This window comes from Ciconia boyciana, chromosome 10, assembly GCF_034638445.1.
Source record: "Ciconia boyciana chromosome 10, ASM3463844v1, whole genome shotgun sequence".
Classification (NCBI taxonomy): domain Eukaryota; kingdom Metazoa; phylum Chordata; class Aves; order Ciconiiformes; family Ciconiidae; genus Ciconia; species Ciconia boyciana.
Genome location: NC_132943.1, coordinates 11,917,664 through 11,941,708, shown reverse-complemented (window position 1 = coordinate 11,941,708; position 24,045 = coordinate 11,917,664). Strand labels below are relative to the sequence as shown.

Sequence of the window (24,045 nt, the reverse complement as noted above, 5' to 3'; positions counted from 1 at the left end):
TAGTCCCAGGTATTCAGTACGCAACATCTCAGCCTGCAAACTTTAGCCTGGGCTTCCATATTGTGTAGGAACTGTGGCGCGCTGAAGAGCTGCCCCTCTGCGGCACCGAGGCCGATCCCATCGCTCGTGGTGCTGCGGGGAGGAGGCAGCGCAGTCCCAGCCCACACACTTGTTTCCAGGCTGTATGCACCCTCGTCCCCTGCTAGGGCAGAGTTAGTGGAATCAAGTGGGAAGACAGGGCATGGATTTCATTTATTTGGGATTTGGGGTTTTTTACCCCACCTGATCAGCGTCGATGCTGCCAGTGTGCCACTTGCTGCACTCCTAAAAATCCCCGTTCCGAGCTATTTTTGGTGTGGTCTGCTGCGTTTCTTTAGTACTGCTGGTAGGAGGAGGGGGGACCATAAACTTCTCGAAGGAGAGCTGTTTATACTGAGCAAATAAGAGCTTCTGTTTATAGAGGCAAAAACAAATAAAAAAAAATCCGGAAGGATGGGCCCATGGCCCTTTTCCAATGAGAAGAGCAAGTCAAAACAATGAACACTATTTGTTTTTGCTTTTCCCTGGCAAGCTTCCTGCAGCTGACTATTGCATGATCTGTTCAGGGCAAAGAGACAAGAAAAAAAAGAAAAAGGCAAAAAAAAAAGCAGGCAGTAGCAATTGCTCCGGTTTCTCTCTCCTGCCGGTGGCTGCAGCCCCGCTGCCGTCTGTGTGGGTTTAAAGCTGCAGCTGTGAGCCAGGGTAACCCAAACCCCAGCTCCAGAGGAAAACAGATGGGGCTGGGGGAACAGTTTTGGGGGAAAAAAACCCAAAAACAAAAACAAAGCAAAAGGTATGTTGTGAAGCAACAACACTGGGTTTTATCCAGCTCCCTTTCCAGCCAAAAGCTCAGGGCTCTTCTGCTTTTCCAGCTGGGCTCTGCTGGACCCTGCAGCTCTAGTCCTCTGGTGAAAAGTCAGAGGTCTGGATGAGGTGCTGTGTGCTCCCAGCTGCCCTCCTGCAGGCACCCAGGCCGGATGCCTACTTGCACACCACAAGGAATGGGCATTTAATTTAGTTTCCTCAGCCTAAACTCCCATTTCCCTCGGGCTCCCACCAGTTTCCCGTCTGTTTAACACCACTGGCACAGACTGAGAGCTCCTTGTGGCACTCCCCGCCCTGGGTATTAAATCAACATACCTTCTGTGGCAGTCACTGCGGCTCCAGCTCCTATTTTTATAGGCATGCTTTGACCGATAAGGATCTATCAATAAATCAATCACGTAGCACCACTGTTGCTTACAGGAGCAAGCCCCAGTTTTGGTGGGGGGCTTGGCAAGGAAACAATGAACTCTACTCACAGCATCATATATGCACAATAGTTTTATTTTGTTTTTTATATAAAAAAAATCCTAAAGACTGCAGAATTCTTGTATCCTAATTTCTTACACAAATGCTTCCAACACCCTCTTCTTTTTAAGCTAATTCCCCCCCCTAACAACTTGCAATGGCGTGGGTTCCCCTGATTTTTGACCTAGTCACCCTTTCTAACGGGATATGTCTAAAGCTGCAATATGGCACTTGGTTGACTTAGTTGGCAGGTTTAATATATCCAGAAAGCTGGGGTATGGAGTCGCACACGGCTCGGAGTCCATCAGCACAGCAGGGAGCCTGCCTTTGTGTCCATGCCTCCAGAATGAACCAGACTTTTCTCCTTTCTGTGCAAATAACAGGCTTTGGTCATTGACCAGTCCTGTTGTAAGGGATTCTCACCCCTGAAGAGGATCCCATCTTCAAGTGGGGAAGCAGCACATACAGTCAAGCAATTGTCCACAGCAGTCCCAGGTGCCGAGACCCCATCAGTCAACTGTACCGTTGTAAGACTTGTTGAGCTTGTTGAACGTGAACTCTGCGTTATGCGTGGAAATAGGCTTTCGGTAGAGAGGATTGGATACCTTTGGAGAAATGAGTGGACAAAAAGAACAAAGGTGAGGAAAAAAGTCCATATCACGGTGAAAATGTGTATAATTCCCCTTTACTGTGCCAATTAATTTGGACATACCGCTGCATTTGGCTTTGACTGAAATGTGCATTCAGATCCCAAAGCAGTGTTGTTTGTCCATAGTTTGTCCATAAGCCCCACCTTCCCTCCTGTCTGCAGGCACAGGTGATGCCCTCAAATGCTGGGCAACCCCACCTAAAGCCTCCCAGAAGGGCTGCCTCGCAGACCTGACCAATCCGGCTGCCGCCACAGTCGGAGCTTGGTCCCTGCTCCCCTACCTCCTTCAGCCCTCCAGCACTGCTGGGAAATACATGATGAAACCAAAGGCTGGGTATAATTTTGCAGAGTATTTGTAACTTGCCAAGGGGAAAGGCAGTGCGACGTGCTGGACCCTGAAGCCCTGCTGCATGGCACCCCAGGGCATGGGCACCCACATCCCTTGCGCCTGCCACCCTTCTCCATCACTGCAGAGCTGTTTGCTGCTGGTGCATCCCGATAGCCCCCTCATACACCAGCAGCATCCCCGCCCTGGGCTCACCATTTCATATCGGGCCCGGGAGCGTTCGCTCTGGAATCGGTCAAACTCCCGTCTGTCATGAATTGTGACGAGCAACTTCCAGAGCCCCAGCAGGATGATGCCGATCAGCACCACGCTGCCGATCACTGCCAGCACGATCGTCACGGCACTGGGGGCTGAGCTGCATGCTGGTAACAAAGGGGAGAAGGTAATTAGCTCTGGCGCGAGTGTATCCCAGATCAGGATACCGGGACGTAACGCCTGGACCGCAGCCACTGAGCAAGTGACCTCAGGGCAGCGCTAGCAGCAGTGACTAAATTAAAAAAAACAACAGTCCTCTCTGAAACCAAAGGGATTTTTTTTAATTAAATAAATTCCTGGATAGAGGCAGGTCAAAGGCACAGCACTCACAGATGTCACCAGAGCTGGGATGTCATGTAGTGCTTCAGGGGAAGAGCAGTGCTGCAGTGACACCATCTAACAGTGACACTGGTTTTAATGCCGGGTGACCCATGTGGGACACAGAAGGTTAAGGTGCCGCTGGCAAAAGTCAGCTCAGCTTCTGGCCCACATGGAGACAGGTGATCACTAGGCACTTTAAATAAGTACATTACCTGTCAGCTAATCAACTGGTCTTTCAGCTAAGTGCAAGCCACAGCACAAATAAAATAAAATGTGCGGTATCTCAGTCTTTCCCATACTGGCCTGTGCCTCGGAGGACCAGAGCAGATCGTGAGGAGCTACTGCTGTGTGATCGCCAGCTTGTCCTGCAACACCACGTGGAGTTTTATTTGAGAAACTGCATTGCACGTGATTAAAATAATGCTGGGAAGCACAGCTGTCTGTGGCAGCCTGGAGAGGGGCGCAGGGACATGCAGCCCTTACGCTGCCTGGACCAGAGCTAGCTCCTTGGAAATGCAGAAATCCATAGGTGGTGTGGGGTTTTCCTAACATCCTGACTTAGCCAGCAGCAGCACCAGGTGTCCCCTTCTGATTTTTTTTTTGCTCACAGTGGCTGTATCACCAAATCAGTGCATGGCATGCATTTTGCAATGTAAATAGACTGGGTTTAATCTCAGCATCCTGAGCTGGCAGGAAGCCCTTCAGCCACTTGCTACCAATGCTGGCGGCTCAGGTGTGTGTTTCACTCTCACTTTTTTACTGAGTTGGGAGCATTTGGAGCTGGGTTTCAGCGCTGTAAAACACCTCAGTTTTTTAAATCATCCTGGTTCATCTGCTTGCACGTGCCTTTGTGCAGCCAGTGAAACCAGCCTTTCTGCTCCCCAGCAGCCTGTCACCTCTCGCAAGGCAGCCTGTGCTATTAAAAGGAAACCCAAGGGAGGGCCAACCTGGCTCTTTGAGGACGGTGAGGTTGGATTTCCCACTGGCAAGCTCCAAGTAGGTGAACTTCATGACGCAGTTGTTCACCGGGTAGGCACAGAGGACCGCGTTCGGGTCATCCGTTTCTGGAATGAGATGCAGAGTCGCAGAGTTTTATTTTATTTTTTGTATAAAAAATTCCTAAAGACTGCAGCACTCTTGTATCCTAATTTCTTACACAAATGCTTCCAGCATCCTCTTCTTATTGAGCTAATTCCCCCCCTAACAACTTCTGATGGCGTGGGTTCCCCTGATTTTGACCTAGTGCCCCTTTCTAACGGCATAAGTCTAAAGCTGCAATAAGGCACTTGGTTTACTTAGTTGGCAAGTTTAATATTAGGAATTAGCACAATTCTCCTCTACAAGCAGAGCAGGGCTTCCCACAGGTGCCAGGGAGCGGAGGAACGGGGACCGAGCCTGGAAAGCAGCACAGCTTGATCACGATTTGTCCAAATTGTAACTGAGCAGCATCCAGACTTACTGCTTGAGAAAACGTGGCACTCAGCAAACATTGCATGGCAAACACACGCAACCTCACACATACACACGCTCTTCCTTCGTACAAGTCTGCTTTGGCAATAAATGTTGTTTTCTTCTTAATTTGCGTAACTTCTTGAAGAGTGGAAGCTGAAGAGAAAGCGAGAGGCACAGACTCAGCCTGCAAGGACACGGACGGGGTCAGCAGCAGCAGCAACAGCCCACGGCTGGCTCACGTTCCAGCTGTGCTGAATGGCTCCAGCTCCGGAAACGGTTGAGAAGTTTGTTTTTAAAGAGTGAGATAGAAGAGGAAAATGGGGAGGGGAGGAGGGACGGAGGGGGAAGGGAGGAGCTGGTTGGAGGGGAGGATGCAGAGATGGAGGAGTTGCAAGAAATGAGACTGCTTGATTCCCATGGCCATACAGGTGCTGTTTGTTTGCCTGTTTAACATACCGTAGCACCAGGCAGAGCCTGTCGCTGCTCTGGTCACTACGAGACGCTTCCTGAGGAAGGCTGCTTCACAAAAGCCATTACAAAGTGTCAGCAAAGCCATCATCTGAGGTTTACAGCTCTAGCTTCAGGGGTGAGTTCAGCAGAGCCACCGCCCTGCATGGCCACAGATTGTGGGGTGTCCCTGCTGCAGGGACAGTGCCTGGAGGGACATGGGGCCACATCTCCGGCCATGCCAGCTAGCTCTGCAGGAGCATATCTCTTCAGGCCTGCATGGGCTGAGAGCTTCAAGGGAGAGGATGGGATTTGGGCACCCGGTGCTCTTGGCTGGCAAAGATGTGAGCTTGGCTTAGGCACCTGGAAAATGCTTCCCACAGCTGTCCTCCTCACTCGTATCTGTGCCTGTCTGTCACGCTGAAGAATGATCACATTAATGACCACTGCTATTCCAGCCCCTTATCTCTCTCCTGTCTGTTTGTCTTTCCTTTCAATGCCTTTGACCTGCTTTCAGTTGAAAGATTAATACCCTCCATTTCAACAGCTCTGAGCCCAGATGCAACTGCCCCTCTGGTGAGTCCTGATGAGGCTCCTGATGTGGACAAACCTCAGCTGTTCCTACCTCGGGACAGGAAAACCTGCTCTACCTACAGAGTGGTATCAAAGGCAGGGCTGGAGAAGTGCTGATTGTTACAAAGCAAAGTAGTAATTAGATTAATATAGATAAAACTTCTATGTTCCTTGACTAATGCCCTTCTGAGTTGAGCAGCAAATCTTAGCTGAGCAGCAAATCTTAGTTCCTTCAGGCCCAGCTACTTTCAATCCCATCCTTGCATCATTATTCTGCTAAAAGACACAGTGATTAAAGTCTCGATAGTAATGATCTCTGTTGGTCTTCACTAGGTTTCAGAGACCACACGTCCACAGAGGGAGGTGTGATGGCCCCATCGAGCTTTCAGGTCCACTGATGTGTGCTGTTGGCAGGTTCAGCTCAGCGCTGGACCTGTCATGCTCCTCTTGTGTTGAAAGCTCCTCTCTGGAACCATCAGGAATGGAAACGTAATATTGCAGAAGCAAAGGAGATCCTGCAGAGTCCAATGCAAGTCATATAAGCCTCCCAAAAGGCATCCTTCTGGCTCGTGAGTCCAACGATAGATGCCTCTGCTCTACAAAGCTTTGAAGCACTGGCTGCTTCATACCCAGAGCCAAAAGGCACCTGGGATCTTCCAGGGTGTGATCATTGCAACTCGATATTTAAGAAGGTCCCATCCTCCACTGCCAGGACAATACAGACCTGTCTTCTGTGACAAATATCAGCGTTCAGCCTCTCAGCAGGGACTTTTAACATATGCTACTCAACACAAAAGTGCTTGAAGACCAGGATTTGGCTGAGTCTGCCTGTGAAGAAGTCCGTAGTTCCCAAGCACTTTCTCTACGAATATTTTGCTTTACCTCTTTCTCTAGCAGCCTAGATCTCCAAGCCACAGAGTGCCTTGAACTCCCAAGAGCTCAGCACCACCCGCAATCTGACTGTAGTAGTTCAACAGAAGAATAAGCGTAATTCCCCAAAATGTCTTAAACCAGAAATTTGGCTGTGGTTTTCTCTGAAAGCCATGCAGGGGGTTGGCAAACCACAGCCCAGCCTCACCTCCCACGGTGCAGTCAGCACAAAAGCTGGCTTTGGCACGGCGCAACACCCAGGCAGGAGAGTTCAGCTTTAATCCCCAGTATTTGCTGGCTCCTAAGAAACGCAGGCCAGCCAGGCATTTGTGTGGTTCGGAAGTGCCTTGTAACCTCTCACAGTGCACTGGTGTAGGTGCACTCCCCAGTAAACTGCAGGGAGGATGGAGAGAGAATGAGAGCAAGTGTCCCAGACGGAAAGGTAGGAAACCCCGCTGGTCGTAATTTAAAAGCTAGACACTGGATGTAAGAGGAGTCAATGGGAAAAACATTGGCTGCAGGCAGCTCAGGAGGAAGGGAGAGAAAGGGTGAGCAAGGTAGAGCACTCCTACCTCTATAAACTATGGGAAGAGGAGGAAATGTCAGATGTGGACAGTAATGCTGTCCACTTGATCCCTGCTGATCTCCAAGCTCATCCCTGCTTGATCTCCACTCCTCCCTGCAAGGGGTATTGCTAAGGCCAGGGTCAGGATTGCGATTAAAGCTGTCACAAGTTTGGACCCCTAAATAGCAAACAGGGACTCCCAGAATGGACCTTGAAAAGAAGGGGGAGAAAGTCCCTTGAAAAGGACCTTGAAAAGAAGAGGGATGCACGTGTGGGGTGACCCCTAGAAGAGGACACAAAGGGCAAGAGAGGAGCTTGCCAGGGGACTTTTAGCAGTCAATTCCACCAAAGCAGAACTCATCGTCTCCAAAACAGCTTTGCTTTCTCTTATAAGCTCACTTCTTCCAAGATGAATTCTCAGAAGATTAGAGAATGCCTTTTTTGGGTGATAATTTGTCCTTCTGCACTCTCTCACGGCTCATCTAATCTTTTGTCTCATCTGATCTCATCCCACCCTCTTTGCTCCTTGCACTGGCAGTAGTGGTTAGATGTGGTAAGATGTTATTTAAAATCAAAGGGTTTTTTACTTCAATATAGATTACAGCCTGGAGAGAGGGTCACACGTACCACATATACACATATACATACTACATACACACATACATTTCTAAACACCAGGTGTTCCCTGAGGCTTTCTTTACAGATATGTCTTCGTCTGGTTAAGAGGAGTTCAATGCCACAGTCGTTGGCTCCCACCGTCTGCAGTCCTGCTGCTGCCTACTTACCGAGAACATCCACAGTGGTGATGATCTCATCCTTGCAGTGCTTTTGGCAGGTTTGGTTATCAGCCAGTCTTCCTGAGTTAAACAGCTTGCATTCAATGCAGTCCCTGCAGAAAGACACACGGAGGGGAAGATTAAGCACCCGTCAGAAACTGCACAGAGATTCACCCCTCGGAAAGGGACTCTTTGGGTGTCGGTTTGGAGGCTGCACACCTGCACCACAAAGAGCGAGCAACTTCAGGGCCAAGCACCTCCATCTCAAGGATGGATTTATTCTAGGAGTGGACTCAATGAAGGTGCAAAACAGCTGGTAGGTTTGGGGTCTGTTTGCCCTTTGGATGTCAGGAGCTGCATGTCAGCTACTGCAAAATCCATCCTGCCTGAGATCAAGGCAGACAGCATTGCTGCTCTGCACCGGTCTGAGGCTGATGTCCAGGACACCCCCGTCACTGTGAGGCAGGCAGTCTTCCCCGTCCTCCCCTCCTCTGCAGCTTGCAGCTCTCTCAGCCTGGATGTTTGCAGCTCAGAGTGCAGAAAAACTGGGGTTGCCATCCTCTCCTGCAGAGCGGGACAGCACTGGAAATGAATGGGAACATGAACCTCCATGAGGACTTGGGCAGCGACGCTTGTTGCTTCTCTGCCTAGGATACTCTCAAGTTGCTTAGCGTGGGCTCTGAGCGACAGCAGGCATGCCTAGGGCTAGTCAACCCTGTTTAACGAAGCAGGAGTAATTCCTTAGTTGAAAAGTCTCCCAGGAACCAAAGAGCTGCCCATCCTACCAGTGAGAAGTCCCTCCTGACCCCCCCATGAGTACCTTTTAGTGCTACAGACGCCTGGGCAGGTGGGACACTTCTCACACGTCTCTCCAAAAGCCCCTGGCTCGGTGCACTGACACTTCCCACAGACGCAGGTGCCCCTGCCACTGCACATCTGCCCGTCGCTGGAAACACAGCCATCCGACTCGGTGGAGCAGTTGCAGTTGTCCCCGATGTAACCGGCGTGGCACTTGCACTCCCCACAGTGACACTCTCCGTGGCCTGAAGGTGAGAGCAGGGAGGAGGCGTCAGCAGCATCCCGGGCCAGCGCTGGGTGCCACAGCTGCCACTGCGCGGGAGGGACCAGCAACCCAGCAGGAAAAGCTGCCAGAGAGACCTTACTTGGCAGAGCATCAAACAGATGGCGATGGGAAACACCTAGATATCAAAGTATTATCTACATTTGGCAGCAAAAAATACCTACTCGCAGCTCCTCCAGCTTCCCTCTATAGTCGCTCAAGACAAATGGGCACCTCTCCCTTCCGTGGCCAGGACAGGGGCACAAACTGCCCTTGAGAGGTACCAGCAGTGATGGTGACCATGGGGAGAACCGGGCAGCTCCCTTCGAGCAGACACAGCCTGCAGCTGAGGGAGGTGACTTCCACCCAAGTCGCCCTGGGAGCCCCGCTCAGTGTAGCACTGTCATCCTTCTCTGGGTGGAGGGCAGCAAAATGAGCGGGTCCACATGAGGAACAACCACCTACTATTGCAGAGCCCAAACACGATTATCTGGGAGAGACTGCATGCTCCAGCCAGGTGTCAAACTTGTTACTCTCTTATTTTCCTCTCTCCGGATGAGGATTCCCAAGTATCCCTCTCTTTTCAGGGTGCCCTTCTGCACCCTCCTGGTTCGCCCCCATTCAGTGCTTGACACTACCAAGCAAAGGTTGACACCTGAGAGCACATTTCAGCAGCATGCTGTCATGAGCCTTTCCTACCCGCAGAGTGAATATTCCCCACCTCTGCCTCCTGGTGCCCAGCACTGTGTAACTGGGCTTTGCAGAGCACTACACCTCCCATCTCCAAGGCGAGCAGCATCTCTGTCACTCAGTCCCCAACGCTTCCTAAGCATCACTTGGCTTCATTCGTGTGCCCACCTGAAGACTCCAGCTAAGCTGGGAGGGTTATGTGCAGTTTAATACCGTGATTTCTACTGCTACTGGAGCAGCAAAAATATTCAGGCTGACAAAGGGTCTCTGGCAGCAGCTTTCGAAATACTGCTTCTCAAACCAGATGTGTCTGTCTCAGAGGCACGGCACTGGGCAGACAAATACTTTAGGGCAGCAGAGGATGTGGCAGAGTCGATGCCATCTGGCTGCTCACCGCATGAGCCAGACAGGAGGCAGCACAGCCAGACTGTGGGCAGTTTTCTGCTAGGTCTTGCTATGGCATCGGATTTTGCTAGCAGAGCCACTGTGCCAGTAAATGGGGGGCCCAAGTCATGGGCTTCCAGCCTAACCTTCTCCAGGCCACACCACTCAGCAAGAAGTTTTCTCCTCTTCCACACTTCCCTGCCCACTGTGGACCCTGAGCTCTGGAGATCAGCATTACTGCTGGGCCCTCAAAATGGTGTAAAAGAGGGGGCTCCTGTGATGGCTTCGACGTTTACTGGGCTGGCTGGTGTTCTGCATGAATTAATCTCTTCTTTGTCTGTCTACACTGAGATAAATGACAATGGGAACGGAGCAGTGCTTCCTTGCTGGTTTTGAACCCAGCGTTTAGTGGCAAAAAGCCTAGCAGGTCGACCATTTCATAAGGTCTTTCCTACCCTGCTTTCCTAACAGCTTTACTTAAGAAGTACTCCCAAAAACCTTAAAAGTCTTTAAAAAAAAGTTAAATCAACAAGCATCATCTCCTGTGGCCAAGCAAGACCTCTACATCCCAGCCAGTACCATGAAGGTTGCTGGGACCAGCTGAACCTCCCCCAGGGAGTAGCTCAGGGCAGCTCACAGCAGAGATGGATGAAGAAACTGATCCAGGAAGGGTTTTCCTTGACCAAAGCATCTCCTTGCGACTCCGGGGTTTAGCGATGGGCTGAGAAAGTCAACAGGTTTAAAGGCTTTCAGTGACAGTAAGTGGAGTGGCTGGCTGCCGAGCATCTGGTTTCAGAAAAGCATCCGTCAGCTCAATGGAAATAATACCACTTGAATTCCTCCTTGGTCAATCCCTAGGAGAAGGGATGCCTTTGAAGGCATAGTTTATAGAGCTGAAGGGTTTGTATACGAGGCTCGTCAGAAACCTAATTACAGCCCAGCTTTCCCACTGGAAACAGCCTCAAGCGCCTCAGACAAGATAAATTATATACACGCTCCTTTCATCGGCACAAAACTGCTGATCTCCCTGCCTCTCCCATCGCTCCAAGATTACCAGAGAGGCTGTGGATTGTCAGGCTACATCCCTTGCCAAAAGTCATGGGAACACCTTCTGTTTTACAAGGCATCTCATATGTCCCAGCACATCACAAGCTGCCCTCCTACGGCCTCTTTTGCACTCCCCCCCATTTGCTTTGGATCCAGCCTGCAAACTCAAACATTACTAGACAGAGGAGGTTATGTTTACAAGCTCTTTAGAGGTGACCTCCCTCCCGGCTTACATCTGATGGAGATTAAAAATCCCTCGCTCTGTTTGCCTTCACGACGACAGCCTTGCCCTTTCCCCAGCCACATCCATACAGGCAGGTTTGGTTTGCCCCTTCCCTACAAAGCTCCAGTTTTGAGCCCGTGGACACAGCTACATCCACCACCGCTGCTGCTCGGGGCACAGCTGCAGAGCGGGAACCCTCTGTGCCCTCCGCTTCGCAAGCGAACTGAATGGGGTAGCTGGCTTTATTCACAATTAATTCAGGCAATCAGGCTCTTGCACACAGCAAGTTTGGTGCCTCCATGGCAATGCATGTGTCCAAATTAGCTATAAATCACAGTTTTCTTAAACGGGCACTATTCCAAGGAATCCAAAGCAGCTGGCTTTGGGGCTTTGTGTATATGGCATTTAGTAAACGAGCTCACGCTTGAATTTGAGCTGTGAGGGCCAAGAGAAGCAAGCCAATTGCATTCACACCACCCCAGGGTCCTGACCTGGGTGGAAGCCACCCCCCTGCTCTTGGGCAGAGGGGCAGAACCCCTGCATCATCAGCCTTAGCTCGGTCCTCCTTGGACACCACAGAGCCCAGCAAAAGATGCAAATCCATTGGAAATCCATCTCTAGAAGTGTTATTGCTTATGAAATTGTTCAGTTTTTAAAGCCATCAGTGCCAGGCCAGTATAGGAGGCTAGAAAGCCTGCACGTCCCCTCCAGCCCCTGGCAGGCTGGGGATGGAGCCTGGAATGATTGTCCTGGGGAAGGGAAACAGCCATTTCCAAATAATGCATCCTATTAAACCACTGCGATTGGAAAATTTAAGAAACAGCATCTTAAAGCAAACGGCTTCGTTTATTGAAGGGGATGAAGAAAAAGCCCATATATATGAGTGTGACTAAGTGTGGGGGTGTGAGCTTAGAATTTAAAAACATGTTGAAATGTGTTTTCTGCCTTGGCCATACTGGCTCCACATGTAAGAAGTCAGTGGCGGAAACTCATCATGGGGAATGTGCCAAGAGTGAGAATTTCCATGTTGACCTTTAACAGCGAAGATATTACAATCTTCACTGCCTGCATCAGCTTGAAAGAGTGGCCACTCCTGCAAGCACCATGAGCTCCACTGCTGGGGCTCTCCCTTCATCTCCCACACAGCCTGAAGACTGGAGAAATGTAGTGAGTGGGATGATACATTTATTTCGTATACAGGCATGATGAGAGTCATCCCGCTTCTCAACATCCACCTGGAGCACCGGAGACGGGAATCCACTCCGTCCTCTTGCTCACGACAAAACCTGAGAGGAGCCCCAAGGCAACGTGGCATGCTGGTCACAGCAAGTCTTTTGGTGATGGTGACCCAGAGCTGAGGTTTGCAGCATGCAGAGTGCTAGCTGGTACTCGTATTTCACAGCAAAATGTGCTGCACGTTTCCAGTCTCAGCTATCCTACGTCACATGCAAAGCTGATGTGGTTAAGCAGTCTCTGCCGTGTAAGATCATGCCTGCAGGAAGCCTTCCACCACTACGCCGATGATGAACCTAGTTTCACCTCCCAGTTTCATTTCCAGGACAAAAATGTGTCCTCGAGGAGGGTGTGTTTCAAGGCACCTCTGCACCAGCAGAAGTCTCATGGTGCAAGACGTTACTCTGGATTTTAACCCCCTTGTACCCTTTGAGTTTGCATGTTCTCTATTAAAGCTGGTTTGTGAAGCCAAAAGACTTTAATTATGTTCTCCAAACATAATACAAGATGTTTTCTTCTGTTCTCATCCTTGAAATGAGATGAGCTTAGATGTTTAAAGGATCCAGATCTAATTGGGAAATGAAATGCTCCCTCTGAATGTGATAACATACTTTCCAGCCAGCTCTTGATTGTTGGGGGGGCTAACATGAAACACATGCCAGGGAGGCTGCAGAAACACGCTGGGAGGGTGTAGCAGAGGAAAGCAATGCTTCTGGCAGGGGAGGGCAGTCCCCAGACTAGGTTTGGACTAGTCTGGGCTCCGGTGGGGCAGGAGCCATGGGGCACACCGCTGCTTGGAGGCACCCTCTTCCCAAGGAGGCTACTGAGGTGGACCGAGACCCACAGCCCAGCTGGTCCCTCTGTCTCTCTCCCTGCCCCAAAATACATCCCCATCCCACTGCCATGCCCCAGCTGGGCTGCACATCTTGCTGTCACTCAGGCGGATTTTGGCAGGACATCCAGCCGTCCTCATTTCACCCCAGCCGCCTCTGCCTCTCCCCTCAGCTGCCCACCGGGATGACAGCCGCAGACCAAATCCCCTCTGCCCTCACCCCGGCACTGCGCAAACCCGGCTTGGCAGCCCGACACCAGCGCTGCGTGCCGCGGCTTCAGTCCCCGAGTGGGGTCGTTGCCGGCAAGCAGGAATCAGGATAGCAGCTTCTGGCAGAAACTTCCAGCCTCTGACCCTGAATTCATCCCGGGCTTCCTGACAGCAGGCTGCAAAGCAGGACCCCGCAGTGGCCAAGTGCTCGGCGGGACAGCCCGTTTGCCCTCTGCGATAACTGGGTTTGCCTTGTAGGAATTGCACTGACTGCTGCTGCACCAAAAGGTCTGAAACTCAGCGCACTAAAAGCTCTGTTGCTTGGTCTTTTGATAGAAAGTGGTTTTCCTAAAGCCCCCTACTTTTGGAGACCAAAAAATTATGCAAAAATACCAGCTTTCTTTCAAGAGAAATAAAAAATGATCCCAGCTTTTATGGAAGGGGAGAAAGGGTTTGAAAACAAGCCCCTGAAACACTCCTTTTTTTCCCACCTGCGAGCAAACTAAATTGATGTGTCTACCATACAAGAAAAAAAATCCTCATGATTTTTAAGCCAGTTTCTTGGTTTCTGAGCGCGTGGGAGGGGAAAGGTCATACTGCAGTTTGTTCCCACTAAATCAAGCCACTTATTTTTGTGCCTCCATGCTCACATCCAGGCTTTGGGTCAAGACCTTCAAAATGCTGTGCTTTTGTCATTTTTGGTTACTTGAACAACTGGTTTGAAAAAAACCCACCAAAAACCCACAGGAAAACCAATTAAGAGAAATAAGTTATGGCAAGCAATTTCCAGATTCCCCAGTGCCACCCCTTTAATGAGCCCTGGCCGCTGTGCCCATCAGCCGGGGAGCCCCAACGCAGAAGCCACGTGTTGTCTGTGCTCCCTAGGGGTGCAGGCACCAAAATCATCTGCTTATGAAAGAAGAAGCGCTCAAACCCTATTGACACAGGGCACTGCCTGAGCATCGGTTTTGTACCAGACCAGCCAATCTTCCACCAAAAGTGTCCGACGTCTGCAGGAGAGGCTCTGGGAACAGCACATGTTGAGTGGGAGGAGGAAGGGCAGCGGAAGAGGCTTTGAACATTTGGAAAATGTAGACCTTTCCATTTGGGAAAGGGCTATGGTAAGACACAGTGCCTGCTTAGGCAAATAAATCATCGACTTCCCCACTAATCTCTTTCTATGACTCAAAGCAGCCAGAGCTGCACGTCAAGAGGCCCGGCACGGCGAGGCAGCCTGCCCACGGCACAGCTCAGGTTTGCAGCGCCGTCCTGCTGCCAGATGGTCGGCACCAGTAGGAAGTCAGGGAGAGCTCAGGAAATTTTAAATAGTGGGGATGGGCTTAGGATCCATTCCCCGGGTCACACCAGTCTGGCAGGGAAAAAATGGCGGCAAGCTGGCAGGAGCATCCCCAACTCCTGGAGCCTTCAGAGCATAACAATCTCCTTGTGAAAATAAGGTTATTCTATAAAAAAAGACAGACAAATGTCAAGGGTCCAAGGTTCCTGTGTAAACTGAAACACATCCACCGACTGTCTCCATTCACAGCAGATGAGAGCTCGCCCACACTTATTTATCCACCCTGCAATACTGAAACAACAAAACAAACGCTAAGAGGCTGGTAATAAATAAATAGTGCTTTTCTGTATGTTATTTACACCAGACACCATGGATCTGCCCATCTTCCCATTGCCTTGATTTCAATGGATATTTATATCTCGAAGCATATGGGTTTGGCGAAGAATCGACAAGGCTTTAAATAAGCCTTTATTTCAATCTTAGCGCTGGCTGAGCTCACCAATCATCAAAACATAGCATCAGAGATACAGACTAATGAAACCTAATGTGGAGGAATAAATACATGCTTGAGCTGCTAATTCAGCCTTGGGTCCCACAAGCCCCATCACCAGCTCCACATTACTGCCAGCATCCCATACATTGCAGCACTGCCATTACAAAAAACCCCTCAGCCCTCCAGTTTCTCACTCACTTGGGAACTTGTGGGTTAAATGAGAACTGGGCAGGGAAAACAGGGCTTTGGAAACTGCTGTCTCATGAAGGCAGCTGAAAGCGATCTGGGGCAGGCGGATTTCCTGCAACAGCCCTGGCCAGCCTTTCCTCATTTTCCTTCTCTCCGCTACAGAAGTGGAGCTGAAACACAATCACAAGATATGGCTGATGATCCACCAGAAAGCCAAAACGGGCAGCGAGGAGTCATTTCCTGAAGGAGATCTAAAGATCTGCATTTCTTAAAATAAAGCCTTCCTTTTTTTTTTTTTTTAAAGTAAGCTCAGCACTCCACAAATCTCTCGACTTTTGCTTACACTAGTGCCTCAGCTGAGCCAGCCACACGTGGCCTTTTGGATGGAGACCCAGAGCTGGGAATTGGAGATTTTAGGTCCTGCTGCCTACTCTGCTACTGATGCAGGGAGCGATACAGGGCGAGGGCTGCTGCCAGACCCTCCCAGAGATGCAGTGCTTCATCCTGAACAGGGGCAATCGGGATGGATGCGCCAGTTCCCTTCGAGCCACAGGTCCAAATACCATCCCACCAAACTGGGCACATGCTCATCCTTGGCTTCGTCACCCCTTAAGCACCTGACATGGAAGGCACTGCAGAAATTGCTAATAATTCTTATTATTCCTTAAGCCAGATAGGAAGGTATGTATATGTGTGTGTAATCCTGGTTTTTTCCCCCTCCTGTGTTTCCCTCCAGTCCTCTAACTCAAAAAGGGCTCTGTGCCACTGTCCTTTTCCACCCACCTCCATCCCCTCCAATGCAGGCATTTATTTGGTCTCCCATGGGACACACCAATGCCTCTCCCCCCATGGTGCTCCCTGCTCCAGCCAACTCTCCAGCTCCGCAGGCACATTAAGGAACGTCATCTGCAAACCCCTGAAAGACGAGATCTGCTCTTCCAGTGCGCAAAACCCCCTCACTGCAGCTCCCCCCACTTGTTTCCTTTCACCCCAAAAAGCCTGACAAAGGAAACTGCTTGGCAAAGACCCATTTTCCATTGGCTCTCCCAACCCTGCCCAGATACCACCAACACCCATGGGTCCAGAACCAGGAGCTTCTCCCCCACTTACATACTTCTTGGCCCATCTCCTTGCCCAGGTCTGCTTATACAACTCTACATTTAGCCTTCAGCTTTTGTCACCATGAAGGAAGCTTTAGAAACATGAGGGGACATATGGTGAGCACGCAGTTAGATGAAATGCAGATAAAGGGCTTGAGAAAGGCTATAGCGCTGCAATGCTTCCACCAACACGTGGTGCCTCCGGGAAGGATAAGCTTCGTCTCCCTGGTCTGGTGCCCAAGCAGGCTCCTACCAGCTCCTACCACCCAAAACCCTCCAGATTTGTTCTTAAAATAAAACTTGGCTCCAAAATAAAGCCAAACAATTCCAAATGCCTGGACTCCAGGGCCAAATTCTATGGTTCAGATCCATCCTTCAAATGAAAAGCAGGCTAATTCCCACCCTGCCAAAGCCCAAATGGGCTGAATGTCCTTTCAGCTGGACCTCATCAAGAGGAGTGGGCTCTGGAGCCGAGAGCCACTCTGCAAAATCCAGTGCCGTGGGAGCCTTGCCCAGTTCTGTGTTTGGATGCAAACACATAATCTGGTGCAAGTTCACCAAAGGTCCATGGTTTTGGAACAGATTTCTCCCTTCCCAAAGAAGCTGAAAGAAGTCAGAATTTCATTCAAAATAAGACAAAAAAAAAGAGAAAGAACAAACCCGCAGCCTGTGCTGCACTCCCCTCTCAGGTCATTTGTTTAAATTCATTTTTTTAAACCAAACCAAGCAAAATTCACAGGTTGTCAGTGCATGCCAACAAGAAATGCAGAGACCCTGAATTTCACTCACCTGCTGGTTTGAGGCTTTCATCTGCCTCTAAACCCCAAATACAGCATTCATTTCCAAAAGTTTATTTCTGTTAATTACTATCATCAGAAGGACCAAATGCAAACGCCAAACTCAGTGGGACGCCGGCCATAAAGGCAGAGCATTTAGGCGAGTTTGTTCTAAGACCATCTTCTCTCTTTGGGGATGGAGTAGGCGATGCACTGTGTTTTCAAAGTTCATCTTATTTTTATTTTGGAGCTTTCTACTTTCTGAGATAGGAGGTTTCTGGCCGTGGGAGGCGGCGGCTGCAGCAGGACAGGGGGGTTTGGGTACATGCATGCACCATCAGATGACACCTCTGGTTGCGACCCACATGCTGTGCCGCTTTAAGAGCAGAGACCCACAGACATAGCTCTGGCTCCCATAAAGATGTCGAAGACGTCACTTCTTTATTCTTTAATTCTGCCCTGGCATTTAATGCCTCATTAGCATGCATTAATGCTTGCAAAAGGTCTGCTCAAGGACAAGGAGAAACCCCAGTGAAAAGAGGCAGGAACAGGAGCGCTCTGTGAGGTTTGGTCCTCCAAGGAGCTGCTGCCAGATCTGGGGAGAGCTGCAAGACTTTGACAGCTATGAGGGCCCGGGCAGGGGGAAAGGAGGGGTAAGAAAAGACAGCCTTGCCCTTTCGTGCCAGGAATGGAAACTCTGGCAAAGCAGTACTCGATCCGCTGGGGAAAAAAAAGTCCAACTCAATTGCTGTTTCGGTGTGAACAACCAACACAAACCCTTGGCGTGAGCAAGGCAGGGCAGGCAGGGTATACCTGCTGCCAGAAACGCAAAGGAAGATGAAGAATAAACACAGCACTGAGCAGAAACATGAATGGAAATATCATTTGTGTTCCTGTGAGAAATCCATGCAAAGATCATAAAACATCTCAAGCTGGAAGGGACCCATAAGGATCATCGAGTCCGACTCCCAAATAATCAACAATATTTAACACGTAACGATGTAACGGTAATGCCTGGTGGCGTAATACTGCATTTATTTATTGTGAAAGAAATCCAGAGGGGCATATACATCAAGCACAGAGCATTCTAGCTAAGAACCATCTACTTGCACTGAAACGCAGCCACCTCTGACCTGAAGCACAGTGGCTGCACCGCGCGACATGGGTGGTGGTTAGCAGAGCAATCAGAGGGGGGAGCCGGGCATTTTTACATGCTGCAGCTATAAGCACCGCAGGTCACGGCGGGCGGGCGAAGGTCACCCCATGCCGTTTGCCCCAGCCCAGTGGCCATTTGAACCCCTTGGGATCTTCAGCCTTTTGAACGGGCACGGAGCAGGACGGGGAGGCGCACGCTCTCGGAGGAGAGCAGCACATGTCTCAGGATTAAATTGGAAAGAGAACAGAAACCAAGTTAAAGGGGAAAAAATAAATTCGGAGTGGAAGCAGAAGAGAAAGACTGGGGAAGGGTAGAAATGATGCCCTGGGGGGAAGTGGCAGGGAGGTTTCAGGAGCCTCCAGGACTGGAGATTTGAGGAAACACATGCACTGAGGCACCCTCATGCTCCTCCAAAAGGCCACCGAGGATTTGCATGCCAGGGAAATGGAGACTTCATGAAGATGACATTTGGGATGCAAACACCTCCCACCCAGCTCTCAGCCCCTCTCTGCACTGGGGCTATGAGCCACAGCTCCTAGAGATGAGCACACCCAGAACCACATGGGACACGCTGCTGAATTTGGTAGCTTAAGGCAGAGAGACCTGCAAAGAGCAAAGGAGCTGTCGGGAGTGAGAGGCTGGCTGCACAGACACCAGCAAGACAGTGTAAGGACAGGTCCCTTCAAAGGTGGTGGTTTACGGGGTGTCCATCTCTCTCGACTCAGGGCTGCCAAGAGGAGAAGCTTGTGCCCGAGCCAAAGCCCATCCACGTGAACCCGAAAGCCTGCACTGGTAGAGGGTGCGTTTTAAATAAAAATCCTCCCTGGCTTCTCTGGTACAGAAAATAAGCAGTTCACTAACACGTGGTGATGGGTATCAGTGGTCAGCAGTAACACACTGACAAGGTGCGAGTGCCCCCATTTCCCCACAGGCCTCCAAAATAATAGTGGCTGATGCTCAGGAACCCCTTGCTTGCAAGGAAAATTCAAACACTGCTAAGGAGGGATGCTAACGCCAGCCAGCCGCTTGCACAGCTCCTGGGGAGTCTCTCTCCACCCTTTTGAATTATCTGGGAGCCTGGGGCTGGGCGTCCCTGCTTCCCATTGCAGCGGGTGCCACCCTGGCGCAGGGCAGGATGCAAGCGCAGGGCATGGCAGGCCGCCCGCAGCGGGTAAGCGTGTCCCATAAGCGCCCCTGTGGCTTCTCATCCTCTTCACACTGTGTAAAGAGTAGAGAGTTTCTCAATGACATTCCCCATTAAAGGCTGAGAGGTTTCAAGTGTTGCTCGCAGAGCTCAGTGCCCCCAGGCCAAGCACGGCCAGACCTGGCCTCTTGAGAAGGCACTGCAAGAAGCAGCCCAGGATGACCCCAGGGCTCGGCCACCAGCACCCATCGCCGGATTGAGACCTAAAAGCCAACATCCCACATGTGACAGCAGCAGTGGGCTCCTCCACAGTTCCTTCATTGCCTGTGGAAATGTCTTCCAAATCACTGCTTGAACAATCATGCTCTGCCTCCCCCAACATGTTGCAACGGCACGGCAGCCCCCACGCTCCACAGGAGGTCAAGCAGGAATATCAACAACTGACATCAGAAAAGATCTGGTTTATACAAACATGCTTCAGAAAAAAAAAAAGGCAGCGGTTTTTCCTGATTTGGGGCTCAGATGCTGTCATGCAGACAAATGACACTGGATGCATGGCCAACAGCATCCACAGAGAGATTGTACACAGGGCAAGAGCGGTGTCGGTCCGAGCGGAATGAAGGTGAATTCAGTTGACTGCTCTTCCAGTTAATCCCCATCACAGCCCTCAGCCCTGCCTGCCCCAGATGACCTGGACCTTACATTTCTTTAAACTGACCCACAGGATAGGAGTAAACAGAGCTGACCTAAACCTTACATTTCTTTACACTAATCCACGTGATGAGAGTAAGTGGAACATGCCCAGCTTTGCAGTTTAACTCTGAAAAAGGAAGAGGACAGTGGAGGTCCCCCATTTGATTCATTTCTTATTAAATGTTTGCAGTCTGTTCTTGTTGGAGCCCAAATGTTTCACAGGTGGAAGGGGGATGTAAGCTGGAGAGGGGATGCCCACCCAGCAGCGACGCCAGGCACGGGCACTCTGGCCTCAGTTCATCGTTGCTACGGAACACAGCAAGACAGAGGTTTATTTTTTCGTCTTATTCAGGGGGATTTTTTTGTTTTACCTATTTCTTCTCAGGCGTGCAGACGTTTCAAGGCAAGGGCTTTGGCTGAGCAGCTTCTTCAGGTGATAAAAGCCAAGGCAGAATGGGAACACAGCAAGCAGAAAGGCTTTTAGGAAGCTCTAGGATAAATGTACAGCCTGAGTGACTCTTGACCACATCTTAAAAGAGACATGCTACTGCAGTGCCATCTCCTCGCTACTTATTCTGGCCATAAGGTCCCCCTGGGCTATGCGGTGGCTCTGTAGGCAGGAGACCTCAAGATGCCTGAAACCAGGTTTGTTGGCTGCTAAGAAGGAGCGATCGGCACCCTGTGCCCCACACAGAATGACAACACTTACACACCTTTCTGCTTTCTAGCCCAACCTCATCTGGTTTTTAGCTCCCTGTCCCACACCCTGCTCTTTGGTGGGGAAAAGAGACACTTGCACAACCTATAACCTGCCCTAATCGAAAAGGGTTTTGGTTCAGAGGATTCTTCTAGGTTCACCTCACCCCAAACCACCCTCCCATGCCCTGCAGACCCATTAGCACGCACAGCTGCTGCCTGCCCCCCCCCCACGAACCCCCAACCTGCTGCTAATGACTGGGACTGCTAACGAAGCAACCAGCGCTGTGAGGTCGCACCATGATGACCTGAGCTGACACCGCACCCTCTGTCACCAAAATAAGCCTCAAAAATGCTGCCATCTTCCTCCTGCCCGGGGAGCAGAGCAGTAATGACCTGCAGGGCGGCCGCCCCAGAGACAGAGCCACAGCTCCTCTGCAGCTGCGTGGCTCACGGCTGCACAAGCACTTAGCGACAACCAAAGGATTATTTTTAACTTCCACATCTTATATGGTCCTTTTGTCTCTCCCCTTCAGGTCCCACTTTTCTAGGCAGTGCTCAGATTCCGCCCTTTTACACAAACTAAATCACAAACTCCCCAAATCCCCCAAATCAAAAACCTAAAGATAACAAGACTTGACATGACTGAAAAGAAAACATTGCAGATGTGGTTTAGACTCCGTTCCCTATCCTCTTTCTGTCACAGGCCACCCTCTTCCCTTCTGGCAGGGGCTACACTCGCTTAATGCCCCCCCCACACTTGGCAGCACCGCAGGCAGCGGGCACAGGCAAGTCCCTTCCTCCCCAAACCATGCTCAACCCATCACCTGCACCTCAGAGGTTAATAAATCAAATATTACCCATTCCTTTCTTAACAGCAGCTTCTAGTAAAAGCTTACACACTAGGAATGAAAAGAATTAAGACAAGAAAAAAATGTTAAAGCTGGATCACCTTTATTCTCACATCTGAGCCTTCAGATTCACACCAGCATCCTCCATCCAGGCACTACAACAGGGCAGGTGAATAACAAAAGTAAGTGTGGAAAAAGGTCCATTTCCATAAGATGTGTCCATGGGCACAGTGATTTGTATGGTAACAGACCCTACCAGAAACCCCAGCGTGGAGATATCAGCAGTGCCATCAAACCTGAGCACTGCTCTCAAAGCGCAGGCTCTACTGCACAACCAGAAATTGCCTCGCTGGCACCAGAGCCATCGTTCCACCAGAGCTCTGCAATGGCAGCGTTGTTAAACACAGTACGGCGCCCGGGATGGGGAACGCCAAAAACAAATTGCAGAAGCAGGAGTGAGATTTCTAATTTGAGGTTGCATTAAAACAAACAAAAAAGCCTTACCTCACTGGGCCTTAGTACACGCTAAAACCTCACAGTGCTTCCCCATTTAATAAAACCAAGAAAGGGAAGCAGTTAGAAATAAGCACCGAGGACTTGTACATCCTCAGCAGTTTTTGAAGTGGTTTCTGCAGGGCAGCTGGAGCCGCATCGCACATCTACTTGGCTATTCTCTGTGAAATAAGCCATGGATTTTCAATGAGCTCTCACTTCCTAAATCCCATGTCAGCAGTGATTCTGGCACTTGCATGCATTTGCAAATTTGACACCCAATGCTCTATTGCTGACCCGAGCTTTTCGTGTCACTGGAATCCCTGAACTGGGAAGCAAGGCCAGACTCCTGGCTCCTGCGCTCCGAGGCATCGCCATCTTGCTGTGCTTTAGCCAGACATGATCTTTAGCCATCTTAACCAGTTAAGATGTTCTCAGCTGCTTAAGAGCTAGAGAGAATTGATAGTACGTTTATCAATGATCTGGACAAAGGGATCGAGTGCACCCTCAGTAAGTTTGCAGACAACACCATGTTGTGCAGGAGTGTTGATCTGCTTGAGGGCAGGAAGGCTCTACAGAGGGACCTGGACAGGCTGGATCGATGGGCTGAGGCCAGTTGTATGAGGTTCAGCAAGGCCAAGTGCAAGGTCCTGCACTTGGGCCACAACAACCCCATGCAACGCTACAGGCTTGGGGAAGAGTGGCTGGAAAGCTGCCCAGCAGAGAAGGACCTGGGGGTGTTGGTTGACAGCCGGCTGAATATGAGCCAGAAGTGTGCCCAGGTGGCCAAGAAGGCCAGTGGCATCCTGGCTTGGATCAAAAATAGCGTGGCCAGCAGGAGTAGGGAAGTGATTGTCCCCCTGTACTCAGCACTGGTGAGGCTGCACCTCGAATACTGTGTTCAGTTTTGGGCCCCCCACTGCAAGAGAGGCATTGAGGGGCTGGAGCGTGTCCAGAGAAGGGCAACGAAGCTGGGGAAGGGTCTGGAGCACAAGGGTCTTGTGATGAGCGGCTGAGGGACCTGGGGTTGTTTAGCCTGGAGAAAAGGAGGCTGAGGAGATACCTTATTGCTCTCTAAAACTACCTGAAAGGAGGGTGTAGAGAGGTGGGGGTCGGTCTCTTCTCCCAAGTAACAAGAGATAGGACAAGAGGAAATGGCCTCAAGTTGCGCCAGGGGAGGTTTAGGTTGGATATGAGGAACAATTTCTTCACTGAAAGGGTTATCAAGCATTGGAACAGGCTGCCCAGGGAAGTGGTTGAGTCGCCATCCCTGGAGGTATTTAAAAGACATGTGGATGCGGTGCTTAGGGACATGGTGTAGTGGTGGACTTGGCAGTGCTAGGTTTACGGTTGGATTTGATGATCTTAAAGGTCTTTTCCAACCTAAACAATTCTATGATTCTAAGTTGCAGGGCTTGATTTACAATTGCAAAGTGTTTATAAATCTGATTTATTGTCTATTTTTAAAAAAATGGAGAAGAGAAATTACAAAAGACCTGATCCCACAAAGCTGCACCAACATCAGCAGTCTGTGTGTTGCTCAGGCAGTATGGATTTTTGGGACAAGATCCTTTGTGTTTTAGGGGAGAAACGGCTTGCAGGGTGCAAGGTTCACTTACGCCTTGGTAATGATGTTCCTGTGCACAACCACAGTCCCGGGCTGAAGAGCACACAAATGACACCCACATGGGGAGCTGGGTAACAGCAGTGACGGTTACGGGGAAATTTCTCTGGAGACACCAAAATAAAGGCAATGCCGTACTACTCTGCATCCCCCCCCTCCAAAAAAAAATAGGTCTGCAGCGCTGAAGCTAATGAAGCTTGGCCTCAGGCGAGCCAGTCTCTCTTCATTAGAGGCAAACGTGTGATGCCCTCACCGGGGCCTCTCCTCCCTCT

The 24,045-nt window shown here is 50.3% G+C and overlaps 1 protein-coding gene across 1 annotated transcript in view; it reads right to left on the bottom strand.

Moving 5' to 3' along the window:
- Positions 1–1,357: 1,357 nt before the first annotated feature.
- The window catches only part of ITGB5 (integrin subunit beta 5), a 64,348-nt gene continuing 41,660 nt past the window's right edge, over positions 1,358–24,045 (bottom strand). The window contains exons 11-15 of the mRNA XM_072874745.1: positions 8,404–8,626; positions 7,593–7,696; positions 3,848–3,964; positions 2,520–2,686; positions 1,358–1,934 (exon numbers count right to left, since the gene is read on the bottom strand). Coding sequence (XP_072730846.1) covers positions 1,839–1,934; positions 2,520–2,686; positions 3,848–3,964; positions 7,593–7,696; positions 8,404–8,626 — 707 coding nt within the window. The 3' untranslated portion in view covers positions 1,358–1,838. The remainder of the gene's footprint in view (positions 1,935–2,519; positions 2,687–3,847; positions 3,965–7,592; positions 7,697–8,403; positions 8,627–24,045) is intronic.